The sequence below is a fragment of the Homalodisca vitripennis genome, chromosome 4 (genome assembly GCF_021130785.1).
Source record: "Homalodisca vitripennis isolate AUS2020 chromosome 4, UT_GWSS_2.1, whole genome shotgun sequence".
Classification (NCBI taxonomy): Eukaryota; Metazoa; Arthropoda; class Insecta; order Hemiptera; family Cicadellidae; genus Homalodisca; species Homalodisca vitripennis.
Window position 1 is genome coordinate 160,687,580 of NC_060210.1, and position 21,328 is coordinate 160,708,907.

The 21,328-nt window shown below is 33.2% G+C and overlaps 1 protein-coding gene across 3 annotated transcripts in view; it reads right to left on the reverse strand.

Moving 5' to 3' along the window:
- The window catches only part of LOC124360467 (monocarboxylate transporter 12), a 153,014-nt gene that overhangs the window by 104,232 nt on the left and 27,454 nt on the right, over positions 1–21,328 (reverse strand). The window contains exon 1 of one of the 3 annotated variants that reach the window (XM_046814123.1): positions 20,885–21,021. The exons of the other annotated variants lie outside the window; for them this stretch is intronic. Coding sequence (XP_046670079.1) covers positions 20,885–20,968 — 84 coding nt within the window. The 5' untranslated portion in view covers positions 20,969–21,021. Of the gene's footprint in view, positions 1–20,884; positions 21,022–21,328 lie in introns of those variants that run through there. 3 annotated transcript variants of the gene reach the window in all.

Sequence of the window (21,328 nt, forward strand, 5' to 3'; positions counted from 1 at the left end):
TAGCGACTTTTAAATTGAGGGATAGTATTCTATAATAGGCCATCCATTAGACATATTTGAGTTACCTACGATTCTCGAAGAGAAGGTGATAATTTTTAAATCCTTCAGAAATAGTCCTTCCGGTAGTCGGAAGAAGTAGGTTTTGTGACAGCTGAAATATTATTAATTTATTCTCATGTGATCTATTTGTACTCACTCAATATCAGAAAACAGTTCGAGAATCAAAACCAATTGAAAATTTAAGTTTAGGAAATACGGTAAGGATTCCAGAACACTTTTTTCTTTTGGTTTATAAATAGTAACGGAGAATTTGTGAAAGTTTGAATGGCTGAAATAAATAGCGAAACAATCTGGCCAGTGAACTTAGTCGAGATATTTATAAGATCAATTATTGTACAGAGTTGGAACTTTTTACCGCATTCCTGTAGGTAGTACTTGGTGACGGAATAGTACGGAATCAAGATGTAGTCGATATATCGAAAACAGTTCAAGATGCAAAACAAATATTTATCACAAAATATTTGTAAACTGTTATCCACAACTGTTATTCCAGAATATTTTCTGTTTTTTCTAGGTTCACAAATAACGGAGTTGTGAATACATTTAAAATTAGAACGGCCGCAATATCGAAACGAAATGGTGTACCAAATTGGCCAACGAACTCAAACTAATGTTATATACAAAATCTACCTAAAAGCACCCTCATATGATTTTATTACACATACTAAAAGAATAATTGAAAACTTTTAACTACTCAAAAGTTAAGTTGGAAGACAAAACTCGTGAAAAACTTGTTATTTACAATGTACCAATAACGAAATAGACCTCCTTGCACATATTAAAACTGTTTTAATACATTAATAGTCTTATTTGGAGGTTAAACACTCCTTAGTTTACAGTATATATATATATATATATATATATATATATATATATATATATATATATATATATATATACACACACTTTCAAATGCTAGCACATTGTCAGTTGTTTACATGAAACAAATGCATTGAAATTCAAGTTTTATCTAATTTGCAATGTACCCAGTTTTGTAACATTGTATTGATCGTTTCGTTATATTTGAAAAAATACGTAAAACTACAGAACAATATTTCTTATCTAACAACTTTTGCATGTTTTTGCAAAAACGATTCAATAACTGATCAATCTTGTATGCCATAACAGGGTCGTGATTACTGTACGTATTTTTTAGCACCTTCGATAACACTAAAGACGCTGATACTCCTCACATTTTAAACCAATCACATAACATTCATTTAGCAATATACGTACTGTAATTTGTTCAAGTCACATAAAGTAAAAGAAAATGCTAATACATTTCTGCAGGTGTTTCTTGAATATTGCTATAAAAATTTCGAACGTATAACTGTGGATCTGCAGTAGGACGCTGCGGTGTGTACACTGTACGGGATGTAATTTATACTTGTAAACATTCAACTAGGATTTTAAACATGGTTCTTATGCAAATTCAAATAAAGTTTGTATGTTGACTATCTTGTTTCTGCTTGAACTTTTGCGAGTTGTTACTGTTTGAATATAAGTAGTTTATCTAAGTTTAGTCATGGGAAGAAAACACTTCGTGACAGAGTCTTTCATAGAATTTATAAATTTTGAACAATTCTCTTGTAAAATAAACGAAACTTGATAAAGTTCATTAACACTTTCGCTCCTCATATGTATTACCAGCAGAATCTAAAAGCAGGTCCATGAAGAAACCGGTGTGGAACTGTTGTTCTTATTGTGGAAATTAAGGAAATAGACTATTAATAACGAGATATTTTTTCATTGTTAGTGTCTAGAACACTGTAATTGCTCAATTTGTGGTATTCCCGCCAATCAGGTAATCGACTTTACATGACTATATTGCTCTGCCCTCTTCGTAAACATATTGAATTTCTCTCTGAGAATGTATCTGTAAAACGGATGGTAAATACTTATTTTGTTGCAACTAATCCCAAATATTTAGTTTATTATATTATCTTTGAGTTATTAGATACACCACTGGATTTGTTAGGCATACTGTCTGAAACTTATAAACGGTAGAGACTTTACAGATGAGTATAACACTTGGTAACAATGCAGCCCTCTCTATTGTCACGTGATATTGGCCTAGTTACAGCACTCTGCTGTACAACAACAAAGAGCCAGTTAGGGCAGACGTTCGTGACGTCACCTATTTACCGGTAGAGCACGCTATAGTAGTAACTGGGCTGGCCCATCGATCTCGTCAATGGCTGGGCACGGAGCAGCCTGCTAGAGTATGTACAGTAGATCTACACTGTCCTCCCAGGCGATCTGCATGTAGGTAAACTTGGTTTGTAGTCATCAAGAAGTCGATTTAATAAAATTGTAGAAATTGGAAATGAAATGAAATTATAATGAAACATACTGTGGCGGTCGGTAAGAAAGAAATCTGTTGAATGCTGAGCCTGCAGGGAACGTGTTCACGTATTAGCCAATAACCATCGTATTGAGCGCGAAGCGTTGATCGTATTTAAAATATACGAGTATAAGGTCCGGGTGCTCGGGCAAAGTAGAATTTACGATAAACATTATTATAGACTAAGAGCCGAGTTCCAATTTGCATTGTAATAAAAATAATAATAAATCTTTATTGTGGCAACAATTTTCACAATTGTATTCAAGCGACAGTATTTCGTGTTTCTGTAAACATAAGTCATCGCATACAATGTTTACTAATAACTGCCATTCACTCACTCACGCAGACACAGCTTCTTTCATTCACTCAAATGGCACTCACTCTTGTCAGCCGTTCTTGGTACATTTTATATCAGAAAAAGATGATCGATCATATTAGTTTTCAATAGCATCCCAGCTTATAACATTATAAGCTCGTCAACTGAGTAGAACACCCTAGACACCAAGAGATGTTTTAGCTGAGTATTGAATTGTTTAGGGTCATTCAAATTTTTTATTTCCTCAGGGCGTCTGTTGATAAGCTTGACACCAACCTCGGAAGGCAAACGTTCAAATGTTGCCGTTCTGTGTTTTTGTACGCGGAAGTCGTCCTTGTCTCTCTAGTCCCGTGTTGGTGAACGTTCCTGCCTTGGACCAAGTCACACTTAAATCGGCAGAACAGGGCCACCTCAAGGATAAACAGGCAGGGTAAATACAGCAATATAAACTCTCTGAATGTATCCTTACAAGAGTCTCTTAAATTCAATTTTGAAATGGTTCGAACACCTTTCTTTTGACTTCTAAATTTTAATTTGTATTTAGAACAGCAGCCCTATAACCTCATGCCGTATGTCAGATTAGGATACACAAGGCCAAAGTAGGCCGTTCTTAGTATATCCACAGAGTAAAATTTGGTAAGGTTTCGTAAAACATAAATGCCTAAAGAAACCTTAGAACAGATTGATTTCAATGTGATTATCCCACCTCAGCCCTCGATCTAGATGCATCTTAGGAACTTTGTGGAATCAGTTTCCTCTAGGAGGACGTCATCCACCATCCCGGCTACGAAGTTCTAGGGTTCTCGTTGCCGGATGCAAAAGTTGATTGTGTAAGATTTGGAACTGTTGACCCTCAGATTAATTCTTAGAAATTCTGAATACAAGAATTCAGGTCTAAAAATTAGTTTATTTCTAATTCGTGTTTTGTTTTGGCTCTAATGTACAGAGTTGTATCATCAGCATATTCAAGTTTAACCTATTGACGTTTACAAGTAATAGGACCAGACCAAGGATAGATCCCTGTGAGACATCGTAAGGTCATTTGAACCTTCACTAACAGTGCATTCGCAATCTGCACACACTGATTTCTATTCCTGAAGAAGAGTTTTATTCCTGGTTTCTATTCGTGTGGCAGGCTCTGAACACCACATGTCGTTAACTGGTATAGCAATATTTTTGATGTACATATTCAAATGTTTTAGATATGACGAGAAATTTACATGTTCGCTCCTTTCTAACCCATCGACAACTGCATTGATTACATCTGTGATTGCATCGACTACAGTTTTTTGTGTATAAAAAATGTTTTTATAGAACGCGTCAATTAAATAGTAATAATAAATGAGAACAATACATATGAAAATAATAGAAGCTACTTTAAAGATTAAAATAAGCCTACTACAGCTATACTCCTACTGTGCCTTTATACTAAAGGGACAGTTATACAAACACGTGAAGATTCAACAACATATATTCAATAAACACTTTTTTGACACTTTTTTGAAACCAAGCGCCTCTTGGTCAATCCTAAACGATAAACTGTTCCTACATTCAGGGACAAAAATGAAAAGTACCTTCTGTCAGGCTCACGGAGGCACATCAAGTTTATCATTCCACCGTGAGCAACGGGGCCTGAGCTCAGAACAGGCTCTCAGTCTGTTGAGATATTCGAGTCTGCCCTTTCTTAGAACTCTGTGGATAAAAGTAAAGTAAAAGTAAAGAATATCTTATTTTACCAGGCGAAGTTAGGGCTAAGAAGCCCTCTCTAACACTTAACCTGGGGACCAACGGCTTAACGGCTTAACGGCGGTGACTTCCGAACCACCACCAATGGCCGGGCAGGCGACAGGATCGCTCAGCGGTCACCTGTTCAAGCAGCAGCCACGCTCGACGTTGCTTGATCTGGTTATCTTGCGATAACCGCCGTACCCGCTACACTGCGCCATTGGCAAGACGTTACGTTGTTACAAAGACGTTAAGAGCGCAGAAAACAAGGCAATCATAAGAAAAAGACCTAGGACCTTCCTTGCGATTTATGAGTAATAATATTTCCTTAGACAACAAAAGAATCTAACACACATATTCTCTGCAGTCTCTCCATTATTTCCGATCTACACAACATTATCTTACTTCAGTCGATAGTACTCGAATACAGAGAGAATCAAGGCCTTAACAAGACGAAGCTTGGGTAGCTGGGAATTTATTGCGATGTCAAATACATAATCCTTCTTATATTATATGACGTTCATGAAGTAGTTGGTGACGTCAGTTAACGAATGCCAAGTTTGAAATGTCTTAGCAAATCGGTGGATGTTTTTAATCTTGCATTAACTTTTTTTAATTTAGGAAGAATTCTCAACCTCATAGCTAAGGGCAATAAAACAGGCTTGTGAGAAATTACCAACCACTGCTCATCGAAAGTTCCAAACAATTGGTGGCGTGGTTCTCATGGTATTTTTTTTTGTTTCTTGCTTGAGCGTTAAAATTCTAATATAAATGTTTCAAAATAAAATTATAATTCATATTTACCTTTGCTACAAATGAATATACAATCTGTAGAACAGCATTTTTGGGCACATTTTGTATCAGTTCTATTTGCCAATGTCACGTATAAATGTCACCATAGGTTATGCATAGATAGATACGTTTAGTATAATTTTCACCGTAAAACTGTTATAATCCATCTACATGACCTCGAAATTACAGTATATTTAATGTAATTTACTATTAATTTCGAGATTTTTTTACAATCCAGTTAAATAAATATGGTAACACACGATTAACAAAAATACAATAGTTGTTAATTATTATCGTTGCCAATACAAGAATAATGCCATAATAGAGGCAAGTAAGAATCAACAGAAACCTGTCGCGAGAAGGGAAGCCCATCAACTGCTTGTGACTGCTCACTTCTACAATTACTCGTATAATACACTTTTAGAAGCTCTAGCAATATCACTTTATTGTTACAATCATATTGATATAATATCGCTTATTGTATTATGTGTGATGTTGCGAACGAGCTCTATTCAAGTTCAAGTTCAAAACTCTTTATTCAAGTCAACATTTCAGTACATAAATCTCACAGATCCCAAAGCGCCTCTCATGGCGCGTGCGGGAAAAGTAGTTGGCAGTAACATGTTTACAAGTTTTGAAACATTTTGCGGTCGTCCATTTATATCTTCCACAACCATTAATTTTTCACCCAATAGAAAAAAGAGAAAATTCAATCACAAAACATTACACTATTTCCAGCTTAATCATTGTATAGAGAAATTGTAAGCTGAAAGCGGTATTTGACAAAAATAAATAAACTATATGTTTGCCGTGACAAGTAATAACAATTCTAGAACTATGTACCAGGATGGTCTATAGCGGTAAATTAACTATGAAAAACACCAATAATAGTACAAGCAATAGTAACATTAATATAATAATAACAAGTTTATCATTTTATAAATGTTGAAGCAGAAAAAGCCAATAGCAATAAAATGAACTATAAATAATTAACAATAAAAATAGCAATAAAATTTACTTAATAATAACAATTTCATTAGTTCTATAAACTATGAATTAGAAAAGGCCTATAACAAGAAATAAACTATGAAGAATTAACAGTAAAATAATATAACTAAAGCAATGTAACAAATAAACATTATAGATTTAAAATAGTATAAATAAAAATGTTAAACTAAAACAATGATAATGACTTCCCGTTAGTTATATCAATCTTTGGTGACATGGTAGATGCTAATGTCATTACATTTTAAACCGTACAATATTGCCTTCGCTAAGAGAGAGGCAATATCCACAGCACATTCATATATTGCAATCCGTGTCCATGGTGCCTGAAGACAATATTTTTAATAGTGGTGAGTGACTTTTTAAACTTAACAAAATAATGACTTTACAGATTAATCTGTGAAGTATATTAAATAAATAACCTAACATACTAATACATAAAATAAATATTACTAAATACATATAAAATAACAAATAATAAAAACCATAAAATAATAACAATAATATACAAATACTATATAAGAAATAAATACTATGTAACAATTAAATAATATATAACAAGTAACTATAATATAAATAAATATATTAAAATGCCTGCAATAACAATGTATATGCTAAGTAATGTAATATGACAAGTTGTACTTATATGTTTCTGAGCAAGTTGTGTTTGCTATTATATGGGCAATTCCGTGAATAGAACATTCATTGAGGTACGGCATCCACCACATACAGATTGTCTCCTAACATGTGACCAATATTTCCGATATCGGTTTAGGGCACGAGATTAAGAACAAATCGAATGGAACATATGTACGATAATGCTTTGTTTTTCCGCCAATCTGTCTGTGTCTGTTATAGAACCGTATTTTACTTTTAAAGTTTGTCGGGAGACTCACGAGCCCTGGGGCTCTGGAGGTGTAAGCGAGCCTCACGCCCGCGCCCTGACGTGCACACACCGTCACAAGCGCAGCCCGACCTCCCTGATATGGTATGAAAAATTCTTTATTTATTCAGGCAACGTTAGGGCCACATGACCCAATCTTACACTTAACCCGCGACAAGAAATTAAAAAAATTAAATATCACCTTATGAATAAATACCAAATAAATAATTACATTTTGATAACATGGAGAAATTAACATAATATTTATTATTATTACATTTAGTATTGTTTGGGATTTGTAATTTTGTATATATATATAGTATTTGTTTTCTTTATTAAACAAGTGTTTTATTACAATAAAGTATAAGTAACTGATATTACAAACTTGAGTTGATCATTGACTCCTTCATTTCTAAGATACGTGCGGAATGTCGTAGTCATTTCGTGTTTGGACTATATTTTCATTAAATAACATGCAGAATTAAAAAAATACAAAAACATTCATCTCGGAGGATAGACCGAGCTGCGCGTGTGACGGTGTATGCACGTCGGGGCGCGAGGATTGCCCACTACAGGGGGTTTTGAGTCTCCGGACAACTATAATAATAATTTTAAGTTCATAATATTTGTTTATGGAAAGTGCAATCAATGGTAACGCTTCTACAGCTGCTGCTGAGTGCAGGATAAGGTATTCAAACCATCGCCAACCACCAATTAAAGTCATTAGTAAAACATTTTGTGGGTTAAGTGAAACTGCATCAATAAATGTGGTAAATGCGGTCGTTCTATTAAAAGTACTATTGTGGAGGAAAAACATGAACAACTTTCCACAAAGAAAAACTATATCTGTACACTCTTGTTAATTAAAACACAAATATTGTTAGTTTTGTATTTATAATAAGTAAATAGTGCAAATATTTCAAAATTTGAATATAATAATATGAAACTGAAACTCTATCGTAACGATTTCGCCATATGACCGGTACGTTACTAGAATACTGGTAATTAGAATTCAGTAAAAAGATTATTTAAAAAGTTAATAAGTTAATTCAGCCATTCCTTGACATATTTTGACAACTTTGGTTTTGTTCTGTGGTTTTGTGATTAGATTGCACCCTTTTCATTAATTAATCATGTATTAATAATAATAACCTTCCACTTCGATGAAAACTTGTATGAAAAGTTAAATTCTGTCACCATTCCGAATCTATTAATGATATATTTATTTTTATGTTTGTATTAATACTGACATTCTGATTTTTAAACTGCTAAAACTTAAACCGTACATTAAAATCATATACAGAGGGAGAGAAAAAATAACACTTTCGGACATTAACCACGTTATCCTAATAGTACCTGTACAGGACACTATGGTATGGTGTATTTATTCACTACGGTAGCAATACTCCATATGCAGATGTGAGTTATAATGGTGTGTTACAATAATTTATTTCTTTTTCCAATGATATTTTCTTATTCCAATGCCATTAGAAATAATATAAATATTGGTCATCCGTTATGGAACACCCTAAAATACAGTTTTCTAAATAAATGGAGCATAACAACAAGGTTTTGTGATCCAAATTTGGTTTTATTAACTAAACTTTATGATCATAGAAGATGTAATATAGTACACAATAAATTATAAAAATCATTCTCTATTAATTTCAGAAATATGAATTTGACACATGTGTCCGTACATTATTTCGCTGCTCAATTATTAAAAATCATTGCCGAACAAATCAATTGTACAATATATTAAATATTTAAAGTTTTTGTGAGAAATTCGGTGTCATTGATTTGAAAAACATCAGAGTTTTATAAAAAATCTTCGATACAACTAAGTATATCATCATACATATTAAAAATTGTCTAAATGTTAATGAAAGAAACATTTTAAATTTAGTGCGAAAAGTGTGTTTAAACAAGAAAAAACACTGGAATTAATTATTTTACATTTAGCTTACAATTATTTTCCTGGGTATAATAGTGTATTTCTTTAGAATTGTTGTAATGATGTGCATGTTAGAGAACATTATTTTTTATGGTTTTACGTCTTTTAACTATTTTAAAAATATAATTATAATTATAATTTATCTCTGTTTTCTAACTCAAGACTCCAAAAATTATATGCATGAATTATTACTAGTAATTATACTGCTCATATTATATGTATACCAAGGAACTCTCACAGACTTTACTCAATTTTCTTAGCGCCTTCAGATACTTCAACGCAATGTCTGAACGTTATGCGATTAAATTGCATTGTGAATTTGAAGGAGCTATTTGCGTTTCATTGTATTCAGTTTGTGTATTTTACAAAATTATATAATTAGCTCACCTCCTCACCTGCATTGAAAATTATTTTATAGTTTCAGCCTATAAATAAAGAAATATCTCGTACAATATATTTGTACCATAAGGTCAACTTGGACCATGATATATTTACACTATTAAATATCTATTATTTTAAGTTTAATTATCATTGATATAGACGTGCTATACAATAGTGTTCTAAACTTCAGTGAATAGTTTGTTAAACACATTAAAGTAAAGAAAGAGGTCTCTCCATATACATTTGTCCAATCCAATTCTTAGTTTTCTGTCTATCTCTCTCTATGAGCTTTTTACATTCTTATTTACTAAGTTTAACCACAGTTACTAAGTTGAACTTTTAAACAAATACTATTCTTATTTATAAATTATAACTGAACAAATTTTAATTTTGTTTTCAACGAGGTCCAAAGTGGCGAACCCTGTGTATAAAATCTACATTAATAATATTTGTTTAGTTTGCAAAGACTAACGGTATTTCAGTTAATAATACCGCACAAAAAATGAAAATGTTACTTTTTTCTTAAGCAAGTTACGTTTTAAATTATCAATAATGAAACGTTCTTTTAAAAGTATTTTCTAAAATTGACCGCAAACTTCCGGTATTGTTAAAACACTACAACAACGTACAACATTTTAAGCGAAAAAGTAAATATATTTTCAAATTTCCTATTTCTAAATATCACAGAAAACCCCGTTATGTAACAAGTTTCATTCTTCTTACATTACAAATCATCAGCTGTTTGTTGATGAAAAGTTGACGAAAAGACAGGTTTTCTGCACAAACGGGAGTAGTGAATGAAGGACTATTCAGGGACAGTCAATGTGCGGTAACTTTTCAACCCAACCTTTTTACACCCAAGTCTACTTCATCTGAACAGTCTAGTTAGACGACCGTTACTATCCAATCAGTTCCTAAAATGCAATCTTGCATAGGAAAAAGTTACTCGTTTTAAGTTTTTGAGGAGAGCTAATTTTTATAAATATAAACCAGATTACTTTTCAAAGCCTACATGTATGTATGATTGTTAGTAGTATAAATAAAATTGACATAAAATGACATAACTATTTATTTACTTATCATTTTACCTTTTAAATTAGTTATTTTAACTAATATAGATATGCATACATTTAAACTTATTATTTTATACAACGGCCATTATTGACCTTTTGATCCTGGAGGCGTTGGTCATGTGTTACAATACGGATCAATAGCGAGAGAATATTTCCAACGTAAATAGGCATATCTTTTCTAAATGGTGTTGCACTCAGGATACAAGTAATGACCACTGTAAGATATTCCCACTCGGATTTTCGTGGGTCAGGGGGAGGAATTCTTAAGCGGAGTTTGATAGCTTTCTTACGGACAGCACTTTTAATGTACTATGTAAGAGTCTTACGATAAATAATTTTTAAACGGAAATAGAAATAGGCATATTTGAGGAACATATTATTTTAGCGATTATACGAACTTTCAACACATCCGACTCGCTGTCTTTGTTTGTGTACTCGGTTGTTATTCTTGGAAAGTATAAATATCTGTAAACCTGACCCAGTACAATGAAAGTCCTAGCTCTCTGATCTCTGTTCGCTATATTATCCCATTTCCTTGATTCAATGTAGGAATTAAATCAATTTTTATAAACTTCGTCAGTGCAAAACACTCTCCCTTCTCCCTCAATGATTCCTGATCCTCATACAATTTCCACTTTGTGTCTGGTGCATTGTTTGTGATGGTCCATTTGCAATGATCAGAGGTTCGCTGTGCTCCTCAAATTATAGTCGTGGGAGGAATGTCTCATTGAGTTATATTAATCTTTGCCCATCTTGTTTTTTCCTCCAGACCAAGACAAACCAATATCGAGTACTTTACGTACACATATTAATAATTTTGATCATCAAGCCTAAATGAATTTTATAGCAATGCTAAAATGTACAGAACATGTTTGAATTAACCACTGATGCGATCTGCATGTTTGAATTAAAGGTCCATAATAATTATTTGGCATTCACATTTACAGTGGACTACTACTCCCGTTACCGAAGGTGCTCGTTTCGTGAATGAATGAGTGATTTAATTATTCACATTATTTCCGATATTTAGGCACATTTACACATTGAAACGGAAACTTAAAGTTCTACTATTGAAATTGCTATACTAAGAACTATGCAATAAAGGGCGTTCTAATTGCTCTATACAAGGATATAACTAACAAATACTAATTAGGCTACAATACATTTTTAGCTGTTTAAAAAGAAAAGACATATTCTGAGGTAATGGACCTAGATAGACAGAGTTTTTGGAGAAAAGTTTAACATATTTAATACAATCTTTTATGATTATTAATATGTTATGATATGTTTCCTGCAAGGCATTTCTTATGGGTATTTTCGCAACTTTAGAAGCCAGTGAGGCGCGTAATCTTAGAGGCCAGTGAGGCGAAACCATTAGGTTGGAGGGGGAAATCCTTCCCTAGTTCGCCTCTAGGAAACAATATAAACATATGTACTAAATTTCATGGTTCTTGCTGGGCGTTCATGCTGAATCAATCAGTGTCGCCATTATACTTCACTAAAATGAATTTAGATTAAATTTAATTTCGTTCATATTTTTATAATCTTATTACGTAGTTAGCGTCCCGCACGTATGGCAGACGTTTGATTTATGCTCACAAGAATAATTATCACTTAAAACATTTAGCACCAATACGTGGTCTAAGGAACTTCGATCATCCCTGCTGTGACGCACAATAGGAACTGACCATCTGCACATTGCTATATTGGTTGGGTCGGGCATTTAACTACCTTCATCGAAATCCTGACCATCTGCACATTGCTATATTGGTTGGGTCGGGCATTTAACTACCTTCATCGAAATCCTGACCATCTGCACATTGCTATATTGGTTGGGTCGGGCATTTAACTACCTTCATCGAAATCCTGACCATCTGCACATTGCTACATTGGTTGGGTCGGGCATTTAACTACCTTCATCGAAATCCTGACCATCTGCACATTGCTATATTGGTTGGGTCGGGCATTTAAACTACCTTCATCGAAATCCTGACCATCTGCACATTGCTATATTGGTTGGGTCGGGCATTTAACTACCTTCATCGAAATCCTGACCATCTGCACATTGCTATATTGGTAGGGTCGGGCATTTAAATACCTTCATCGAAATCCTGACCATCTGCACATTGCTATATTGGTAGGGTCGGGCATTTAAATACCTTCATCGAAATCCTGACCATCTGCACATTGCTATATTGGTTGGGTCGGGCATTTAAATACCTTCATCGAAATCCTGACCATCTGCACATTGCTATATTGGTTGGGTCGGGCATTTAACTACCTTCATCGAAATCCTGACCATCTGCACATTGCTATATTGGTTGGGTCGGGCATTTAACTACCTTCATCGAAATCCTGACCATCAGCGCAAATTGTATACACCCTAACAAACAACAAACAGTTGGTTGTAAAACTAAATATAATCAACACAATTTTCAAAGGCACCAAATTTTTTTTTAATGGCAATTTTAACTATTAACAAGAATTGAATTACAAGTCACAACCAACTATTGTGGTGTTTAACGATTAATACATTAATCAGTTGTTTTTAAATTACCTCTTTTAACAGCAGCTGTCGGTATATTAGCAGACATAACAACAAACAGTATATGATATTTAATGTTAAGAATGAAACTTTTTAGAAAAGTTTCTATTCTGCAATACTTAGTTTATGAAATACCATTTTAATTTACAATGTAAAATGTTACATAATGTCTACATTTTTTTAATGTTTCCATGCCCCGAAGAAATTGGGCGGCCCAATTTAAATATTATTATCATATTTATCATTTAAATTACTTAATTAAATTCGGTTATTGATTTCATGTAACTGGCTTAATTAACATATACCACCCTTAGCACTTTGATAATTGTATTATTCTCGTATATTGTTTTTTATATAGAGAGAGATTGTATGAAATTTTTAGCGGACCGATATTTTTTGCAAATAAAGGTTATAGATTTTCACTTGATAGGTCTTTATAACTTAAGCATATTTTCAAAATTTCAACATTACAGCTTTATTTGCTAGTAATAAAACTACTACAATGTAAAAGAGACAAAATAAAAACAGGCAGGACACACATTTAGAGGAACATTGTTCTCTATTTTATATATGTGTATTTGACTATTACCGAAGTTTCGCACCTATTTTACGATTGCATATTAGATTAAACATTGTTTTACGTGTATGTTTTTCATAGTAGTTTGTCTATTAGTATTTAATCAATATTTAAGAAGTGAGAACAGATAAATAGGGGTATTTATTATCCAAATGTAGCTCCGGTTCTAACACTGAAGCGCCTCTATACAACTACAACCTCATAATAACAGCAACTCATTTTAGGTTGCTGTTGCGCTCATATGAGTTTCCAAGTTTCGCGAAAACTTTCAGCTCAGGACGTCTCATCAGGTTTATGGATCCTGTATTTTCGAGTTGCCCGGATCTTTCAACCCTTAGTTTCTACAACTGCTGGGTACATGCAGGCTTTGCCTATATTCCCTTCTGTCTCACATCTAACGTTAAAAAAGAAAAGAATTTAAAATATGCTAAAATTTGTATGTTAAGATATGACGCCAAGTTCCCTAGCGCTATTGCACCTTTCCTAGCCCACCCCAAACGGAAATCTATAGTTACCGGTATCAACTTTTCGGTATCAACAGTAACAAGTTTTTCGCCTATTCCGACCATCAATTTCATACTAATTTTAATTTTTGTAGGCTGGAAGACCTACAACCTGCATTTCTGGAGACTTTTGGAGTTGTAAGTTTTTGATTTCATTTCATGAAATGTCCAATATAAAAGAGGTTAATAAAACAAGAGGAACGAAGTAGCAATTCATTCAAAACATAATTTTAACTCCACTACATCAGTAAAGACAGTAAAGACTATTAATGTAACTTCTGATGTTTTTTAAATCTCAATTAATAAGTAACGATGTAACTGGTTGACAACAGGCCTAGCGACTATGAAAAGACGTGTTTTCACCAACCACACGCAGACCTCAGAGGAGGTCCGGTAGTGTATTTATTAGACATGCAGTAACAATTTCAAATTTCTGTTTAATTTTTTATATTCTAGGCATTAAAAAAAGAATATACTTTTTGTTTTTAAAATTGTTGATGATGTAATTCGAAAAAGGAGCCATATTTATAGTTAACTTAAATGCTACTACGGTTCAAGGTAATTTGATTGCGAAAAAAGGTGCACAACGAGAAGAGAGTCTTAGGCCCTTAACGGAGGAAAGCGAAGTAAAATTAATTATAATTTGTAATACTTTACCGTATTTATACTTACATATTTACATTATTTTAAAATTGAATTACTTATCATTAAGTTTTCCATCTTATAATATTCAACCTTTTAACTCGCAGGTATGAAAATCGTGGGTATAATCGTAGCAATTCAATTACAGTTAGGACTGAAGGGTTTGATACATTTAGCTGTGTAATGTTTAGTTCGATGTAATTCTCCTTTGTTTTGGAGAAATTGATACAGTAAACGGAAAATATACGAAATAACAATACTCGTAAATTGAATCACATATAAATATTACGTCTTAAATTAAGATTATACGATGTTTTATTAGAATTCTCGATTATACAAGATATGTATAAACAATTAAGCCTATTAATATCCAATTTATTTTTAAGGTATTAAAGAAATAGTCCTCTTATAAATCAAAATGAATCTCAAAATGTGCTGGTACTCGTTAATCTCGAGAGCGGCCAATTCAGCTAATTTATTTTGCACGTAGCCTATGTATATACGAGTATACCTTCTTCATCTATGTGTATGTATCTATCTTCATCCTGGACTATAAGACAGGAAGTACATGACAAGGGCTGGAAGTAAACGCTTTTTGACCGAAGTAATTTTCAAATGCCTATGTATTTGTATTTTATTAATCGGGCAAACAAGGCAAACTCACTTATGTAGTCGAAAATATAATTAATTCAAACCAGAAATGCACAAGTGCAAAACATAATATAAGAATCAGGTTAAAGTCTGATCCTCTTAAAAAATGAAGACTGTAATAATATGTACCTGGTACCATGACTAAGTTAAAACATTTTAAAGGACTCCATCATATTACATCAGGAGTGCTTTTACTAAGTACTAGGCTTGTAAGGACTTAAAACTTTTAAAATGTCGTGTGAAGCCATGGGTAGTATTTTCTTAAAATTGAGAATGATTTCAGAGTGAAGCTTAGTAATTTAAAGTGAGATTTGTCGACATTTAAGCTGTATTTTTAGCTAATCTCTATCGTCAATTAGAGAAGATCTGTTGAGCAAAAGTATCACAATTTTAATCATAGAATCGAGTTTCAACAATAAAGTTAATGACCTTCTGTCTGTAAAAGTTAGTTTCTCTCTGTAACATTTTCTTAATTTCAAATAAGTTCTTCTGAATCTGGACTTATCTAAACTCCTATCTGAACTTAAAACACTTACTTTACAGTTACTTATATTATATAACTAAAACAAAACAGTTTCTAAGTATTGCTACTATATCTTACATAAAATATCCGTAAATGTTATGCAATTTCGTCATTTATCATTTCCTATGCATATTGATTTCAAGGATGCCAAAGGGTGTCCTTCGAATGCTACACCATATCAATTGAATAATAGCATCATCCTTTAATACTTTTTATTTTGACATTTTGCTATATCAAGAATTCGTTGCTATGTAAATGGGACTCCATGTTTGCTCGTTCTCCCAGATCTCGATATTATATATTTATATATTATAAATATTTTTCCAGTGTCGGATAATGTATATACTCTATCGATTGCCTTATCGTAAGAGCTAAAGCATTGTATATATATCTTAAAAGTTTAATATTCGTTCGAACCTCCTCGCTCAAAGTGTTCAGAACATTTTCAAAATCTCTACGACAATTGGGGAGTTTTACCGCGAGGCTACAAACCGGAACCTCTCTGTGGTCTGCGTGCGGTCATGTGTGATGACTCCTGACCCCTGACACCCCCCCCCCCATCACAAGTAACCAGAAGCAGTCTGGTTCTCTTCTGGATTCTCTAGTGTAAATTGTTGTCCCTAAACATTTCGATAAGATACGATATTAGCAAACAAATATTATTAATTATTATCATCGAAATAATCAACCGGTATTGATTAATAATTTAATTATTAGATTAATTGACTAATTCGAACAATAGGCTATTAAACAATTTAAATCATCTGTATAAACTGTAAGCATACTTTAAAAATTATGATCATAATATTTTATTTGAAATTGGCTTTATCTGCCATGCCATTTAAATTAAGAAATCTAAACAAAATAGTTCTAATCGCTTGTTATAGTTTTGTTTTATTATTTGAGTTTTTTTACAGATTTCCTATAGTAATTATTGTTTGTTTTATACTACGGTTTCTTTATTATTTATAAGGTTGCCATTGTATATAGAACTAACACTCATATTTTTTAGATACATTGATATTGATTGATAGTTCTGTTAATTGATATAGTAAGCTATATGAAAACCGGGTCCGCTTATCATACTTTGCTCTTACATCTCCATTCATTTATCTTTAAATCCTCTGAACCTCTGAGTTTCACATTGTCTGCCGTTTTTCCGTTCTGAAGTTTAATCTTTAGATTTTCTGCTCACAGCGCCTCCCCACTTTAAAGGCGTCGATCGTCCGTCGCCATCTGCGCCCTCATCCCCTACAGGACATGTCGTAATCCTCTCAACTGCCGAGCTCTACCAGTCTCTGAGGCTCCGTGATTTACAATAACTACATAGTGAGACACTATTTATTCTTTCTCTTCACTATCATGTGGTGAGATAAAACAAATTAATATTAATTAAAATAGATAAGCAAAGTGCTCAATCATGTAATTGCTTTCTACAAATACATGTACTCGTATATTACTAAGGATCGCAAGACGATGACAGTACGAGAGAACGCGCGCGAGCTAATAACAGTTATCAGTCATCAGTAATCAGTTAGCGTGCTTCAGTCAATTAATTAGTAAAGGGTATTAGATATAATGGTAAAACAGCTTGGGCCGATCGCCAGATGACGTATTTGATTTGCTGAAACGGGGTGGGAGAGTCCTTAAAATGAGGAAGTATTTCGTTCGGTTTCTTCAAGCGTGACTTGTGTAAGAAGTTGAATTTGCGTTGTGGAATTACTAAGTTACTATGTGAGAAATTCAATTACATTTGGGCGAATTTACGATTAAATACGATGATTCTATCTGCATGTGTACACGATAAAATTGAACATTATCTAGAACTTAATTTGTTTAATAACTATCACAATCATGAACTATCAAAGCTTTTATATATCAATAAACTAGAAATTGTATAGTAACAATGTTTAAGATTAAATTTGATCCATTCTGGTTCAATTTTATTTAAGCCTGTTGTTACACATGGTGCTGAAATTTTACAAAAATATAATCTAAATTTTATTGATTACATAAATTGCTTGAGCGTTCTACATATCAGATAGATAGCTTGAGTGCGGACAAGATGGTATTAATTTTAAGACATTAGAGGAGTATGGGTAGCCAACAAGCAACACATTAATAAAGTTTTACACAACACATGACGGAAGTTATGAGTCAGAATTTGCAACATGTAGATTATAGTTAAAATGCTTTAGGTACAAACTGACCGCTATCTTCCTTACATGCATGAAACTACTGATAGAAAAGTGAAGATATTAAGGAAACACAATATAAAAACTGTATTCTAGCCAGTTCAAATTTATAGAACCTTATGATATCACTAAAGGTCACGATTCCACTGTGGAGACGGAACGGTAGTTTACAACTTACTTGTGGTTTATGCTCACTATACATTCACGACTATAGGTTTATGCACGAGAGAGTGAACATTATGCACTCAAAACGTTAACATACGGTTAAATTGGCCATATCGGATTATTTTGTCGAAACTAAACATTTTTACTAGAGCTCGACAAGTACAAATACATGTAAAAGTCCTACAATTGACTTTCAGTTCAAAAATAAGAGGAACTTTAAAAATAGTTAAGAAAATAACTTTAAAAAATAAGATCGAAGACAGCATCTAATTGTCGACAAGTCAGCAACCCGTCATAAAGAAGCCGTATTGTTCATAGTTGGTTAAGGTTCATCTTATTTATATAGACGAAAGCAGTTACGGTTTAACATCTGTTAACTGAAGGTGGCCCACCGGAGGAGGCCGAAGTATTCAAAGAATTTAAGCGCACTTTTAATGCAATATGAACCGTAAAACCTAGATGTTAGTTATACGTGTGCTTAAACTAAAAGGAAAGTAAAATAACGATGAATTCTCAAACGTTATTGCTTGAATTTTGTAAATTATTGAACACAGGAAAACTAGAACTTGTGCAGTATTTATTTAACAAACGAAATGCATAATTTTATTTGAGGGAGTTGCCTTTATTTTTTTTTAATTTCTCTATACCGAGAATAGTTTCATAAACGTGACAAAATACCGTTACATATTTCAATGACTATTCGGATTATTTTAGAAAATACATTGTTCCAACTCATGTTTAGTTTTATTTTTATTTATTCATTATTAGTTAATTTCGAGTTAAAAATGTAGAATTTATTAATTTTAGTTCAAAATAATAATCTGTTCTTCAATTAAGACTTGTATGAATCTTTCATGCAAACAAACTTGTAATCAAATATTTTATTCACACACGCGCGCGCGCGCGCGCGCGCGCACGCACACACACACACACACACACACAATTTGGAGAAAATTGAAACACCAAATGTTGCATAGATCATCTTGTGAGCAAAAGTATGAGCCTTGGCAATACAAAATTAAAACACGAATTCTAACAATTCGGAACTAAGAAAATTAATTCATGTGTTTTATATATATATATATATATATATATATATATATATATATATATATATATATATATATATATACTAAAATATATATAAATTACTCTTGCTTGTGACGGAAGAGTTCAAAATAAATTTAGTTTGTATTGCTGACAAATATTATACATTGTTTAATCGGTGGTACAGGTGTTTTATGTATTCTGAATGTTTATTCATGTAATGGTAATCTAAATATATGCTATGTATACAAGCGGTACAGAATGCGGTATATAGCGTTTACGTTTGGTGGTGATTTATAACAATTCAGATCACTGTATTTATCACTAGCAGGCTGGATAGTTGGGGATCTTATTGAATCACGATTCTGTGGACGAGCCAGGGCGGTAAATTTCAAAAGAGAGACATCACAATCCGATTGAGACATTTCACTCTCTTGATAAGATAATAAGAAATGACGATAAGGCTCGACAGATCAAGGTCACACAGTGAACAATATTCCAACTATGTATAGAACGCTCCAGCAAACAATTCCAATTAGGCTACCTAGGTCCAAAGTTGAGTAGAGTATCGTAAACGAAGAAGAAAATCAAGCAATAATTAGATATCTTAATTCGGGCAAATAATAATCATAAAACTTTATACAACAGTACCAATATCTTACGAATCTCAAACTGGTTTTACATACAAGACTGAATGGACCGGATTGTGTCATTAAAATTTTTAATTTTCTTCTTGATTGATTTTTTAAGTATACGTTTGCATTCTTGTGCCTGTTTTTAATTTTCTGTAAGTAACTGAACTTTCCATATGTTTTATTAACGTCAAATTATACGAATTCCAGCGATATTCGAATTTAATAAATAAATAAAAATTTTAATTTTTCAAGCAAGAATAAATTGTAACACATCAGTAACTAATTTGTTATTATAGTAATAAACAGTGTCTTCAACAACACTTACCTGTCAAATACATTGTAATAATATAACAAACATAATAATAACAATAAAGAATAAAAATAACTTAAATTTTAATAAAGTTTTGTCACGTCTATAATGACGCAGAGGGTCTACTTCAGCGTCCTACTAAAGAGCACAGGATCGTTATGAGTACGCTAATTTTAGTTCTTAAACACAACACGGTATTCTTCTTAAGATGAAAAGTAAATAACAGAACGTAACTGGCATTTAAAAAATAGTAAGATTTCTTTAATACAGACTATATACAACGAAGCCCCACTTTGTTGAAAGGATCTCGAAAGGATAAACCGCCTGTTTAAGAGGAAGGCCACTGAGCGTGTCCTACATACAAGAACTATGAACAGGACAATGATACAAATCTTACAGCTATTGTTAAACAATATAGTAGGTGGTGAGTTGTGCTTTAGTATTATATTTTTCCAATCCGGTTTATTTCGAACTGGAAAACCAACAAATTTAAAATAGCCGAGTTGCTTTGTATTGAAGCCGTTCATGAACAAAATAATGAGTAGGTAGGCAACTCACCACGACCATGGTCGGGACGGCCAAGCCCAGCCCGCTCTCCTCGTCCTCCTCCTCCGCGTCCTCTCTACTAGTCGCCGGGCCCATGGTCGAAGGCGGGCATAGTGAGTCGCCTGTCGCGGCACCAGACTCACTGGCAGTCAGCTGAGTGCTGCTGTCGCTGCTGAAGCGATCAATACCGCCACATCGACCGCCACCCCCTCGCTGCGCCACCACCCACCACCCCTCACAGGAAAGCTTATGTTTTTTAAAGACTCATTTTTATTTCACAAAACCCCAATTAAAGTACGTTGAAAAAAATCAGTTTTTCCTGTAGAATAATTATTGATATTCCAAGTCTGCCCAAAAACCAAGGCGTCACACTCCACGCCGGGAGGTGGGATACTGAAGGTCGTATCCATGGCGGTAATACACGGGGTTCTTTGAGGAAGAAATGCTCAATAAAAA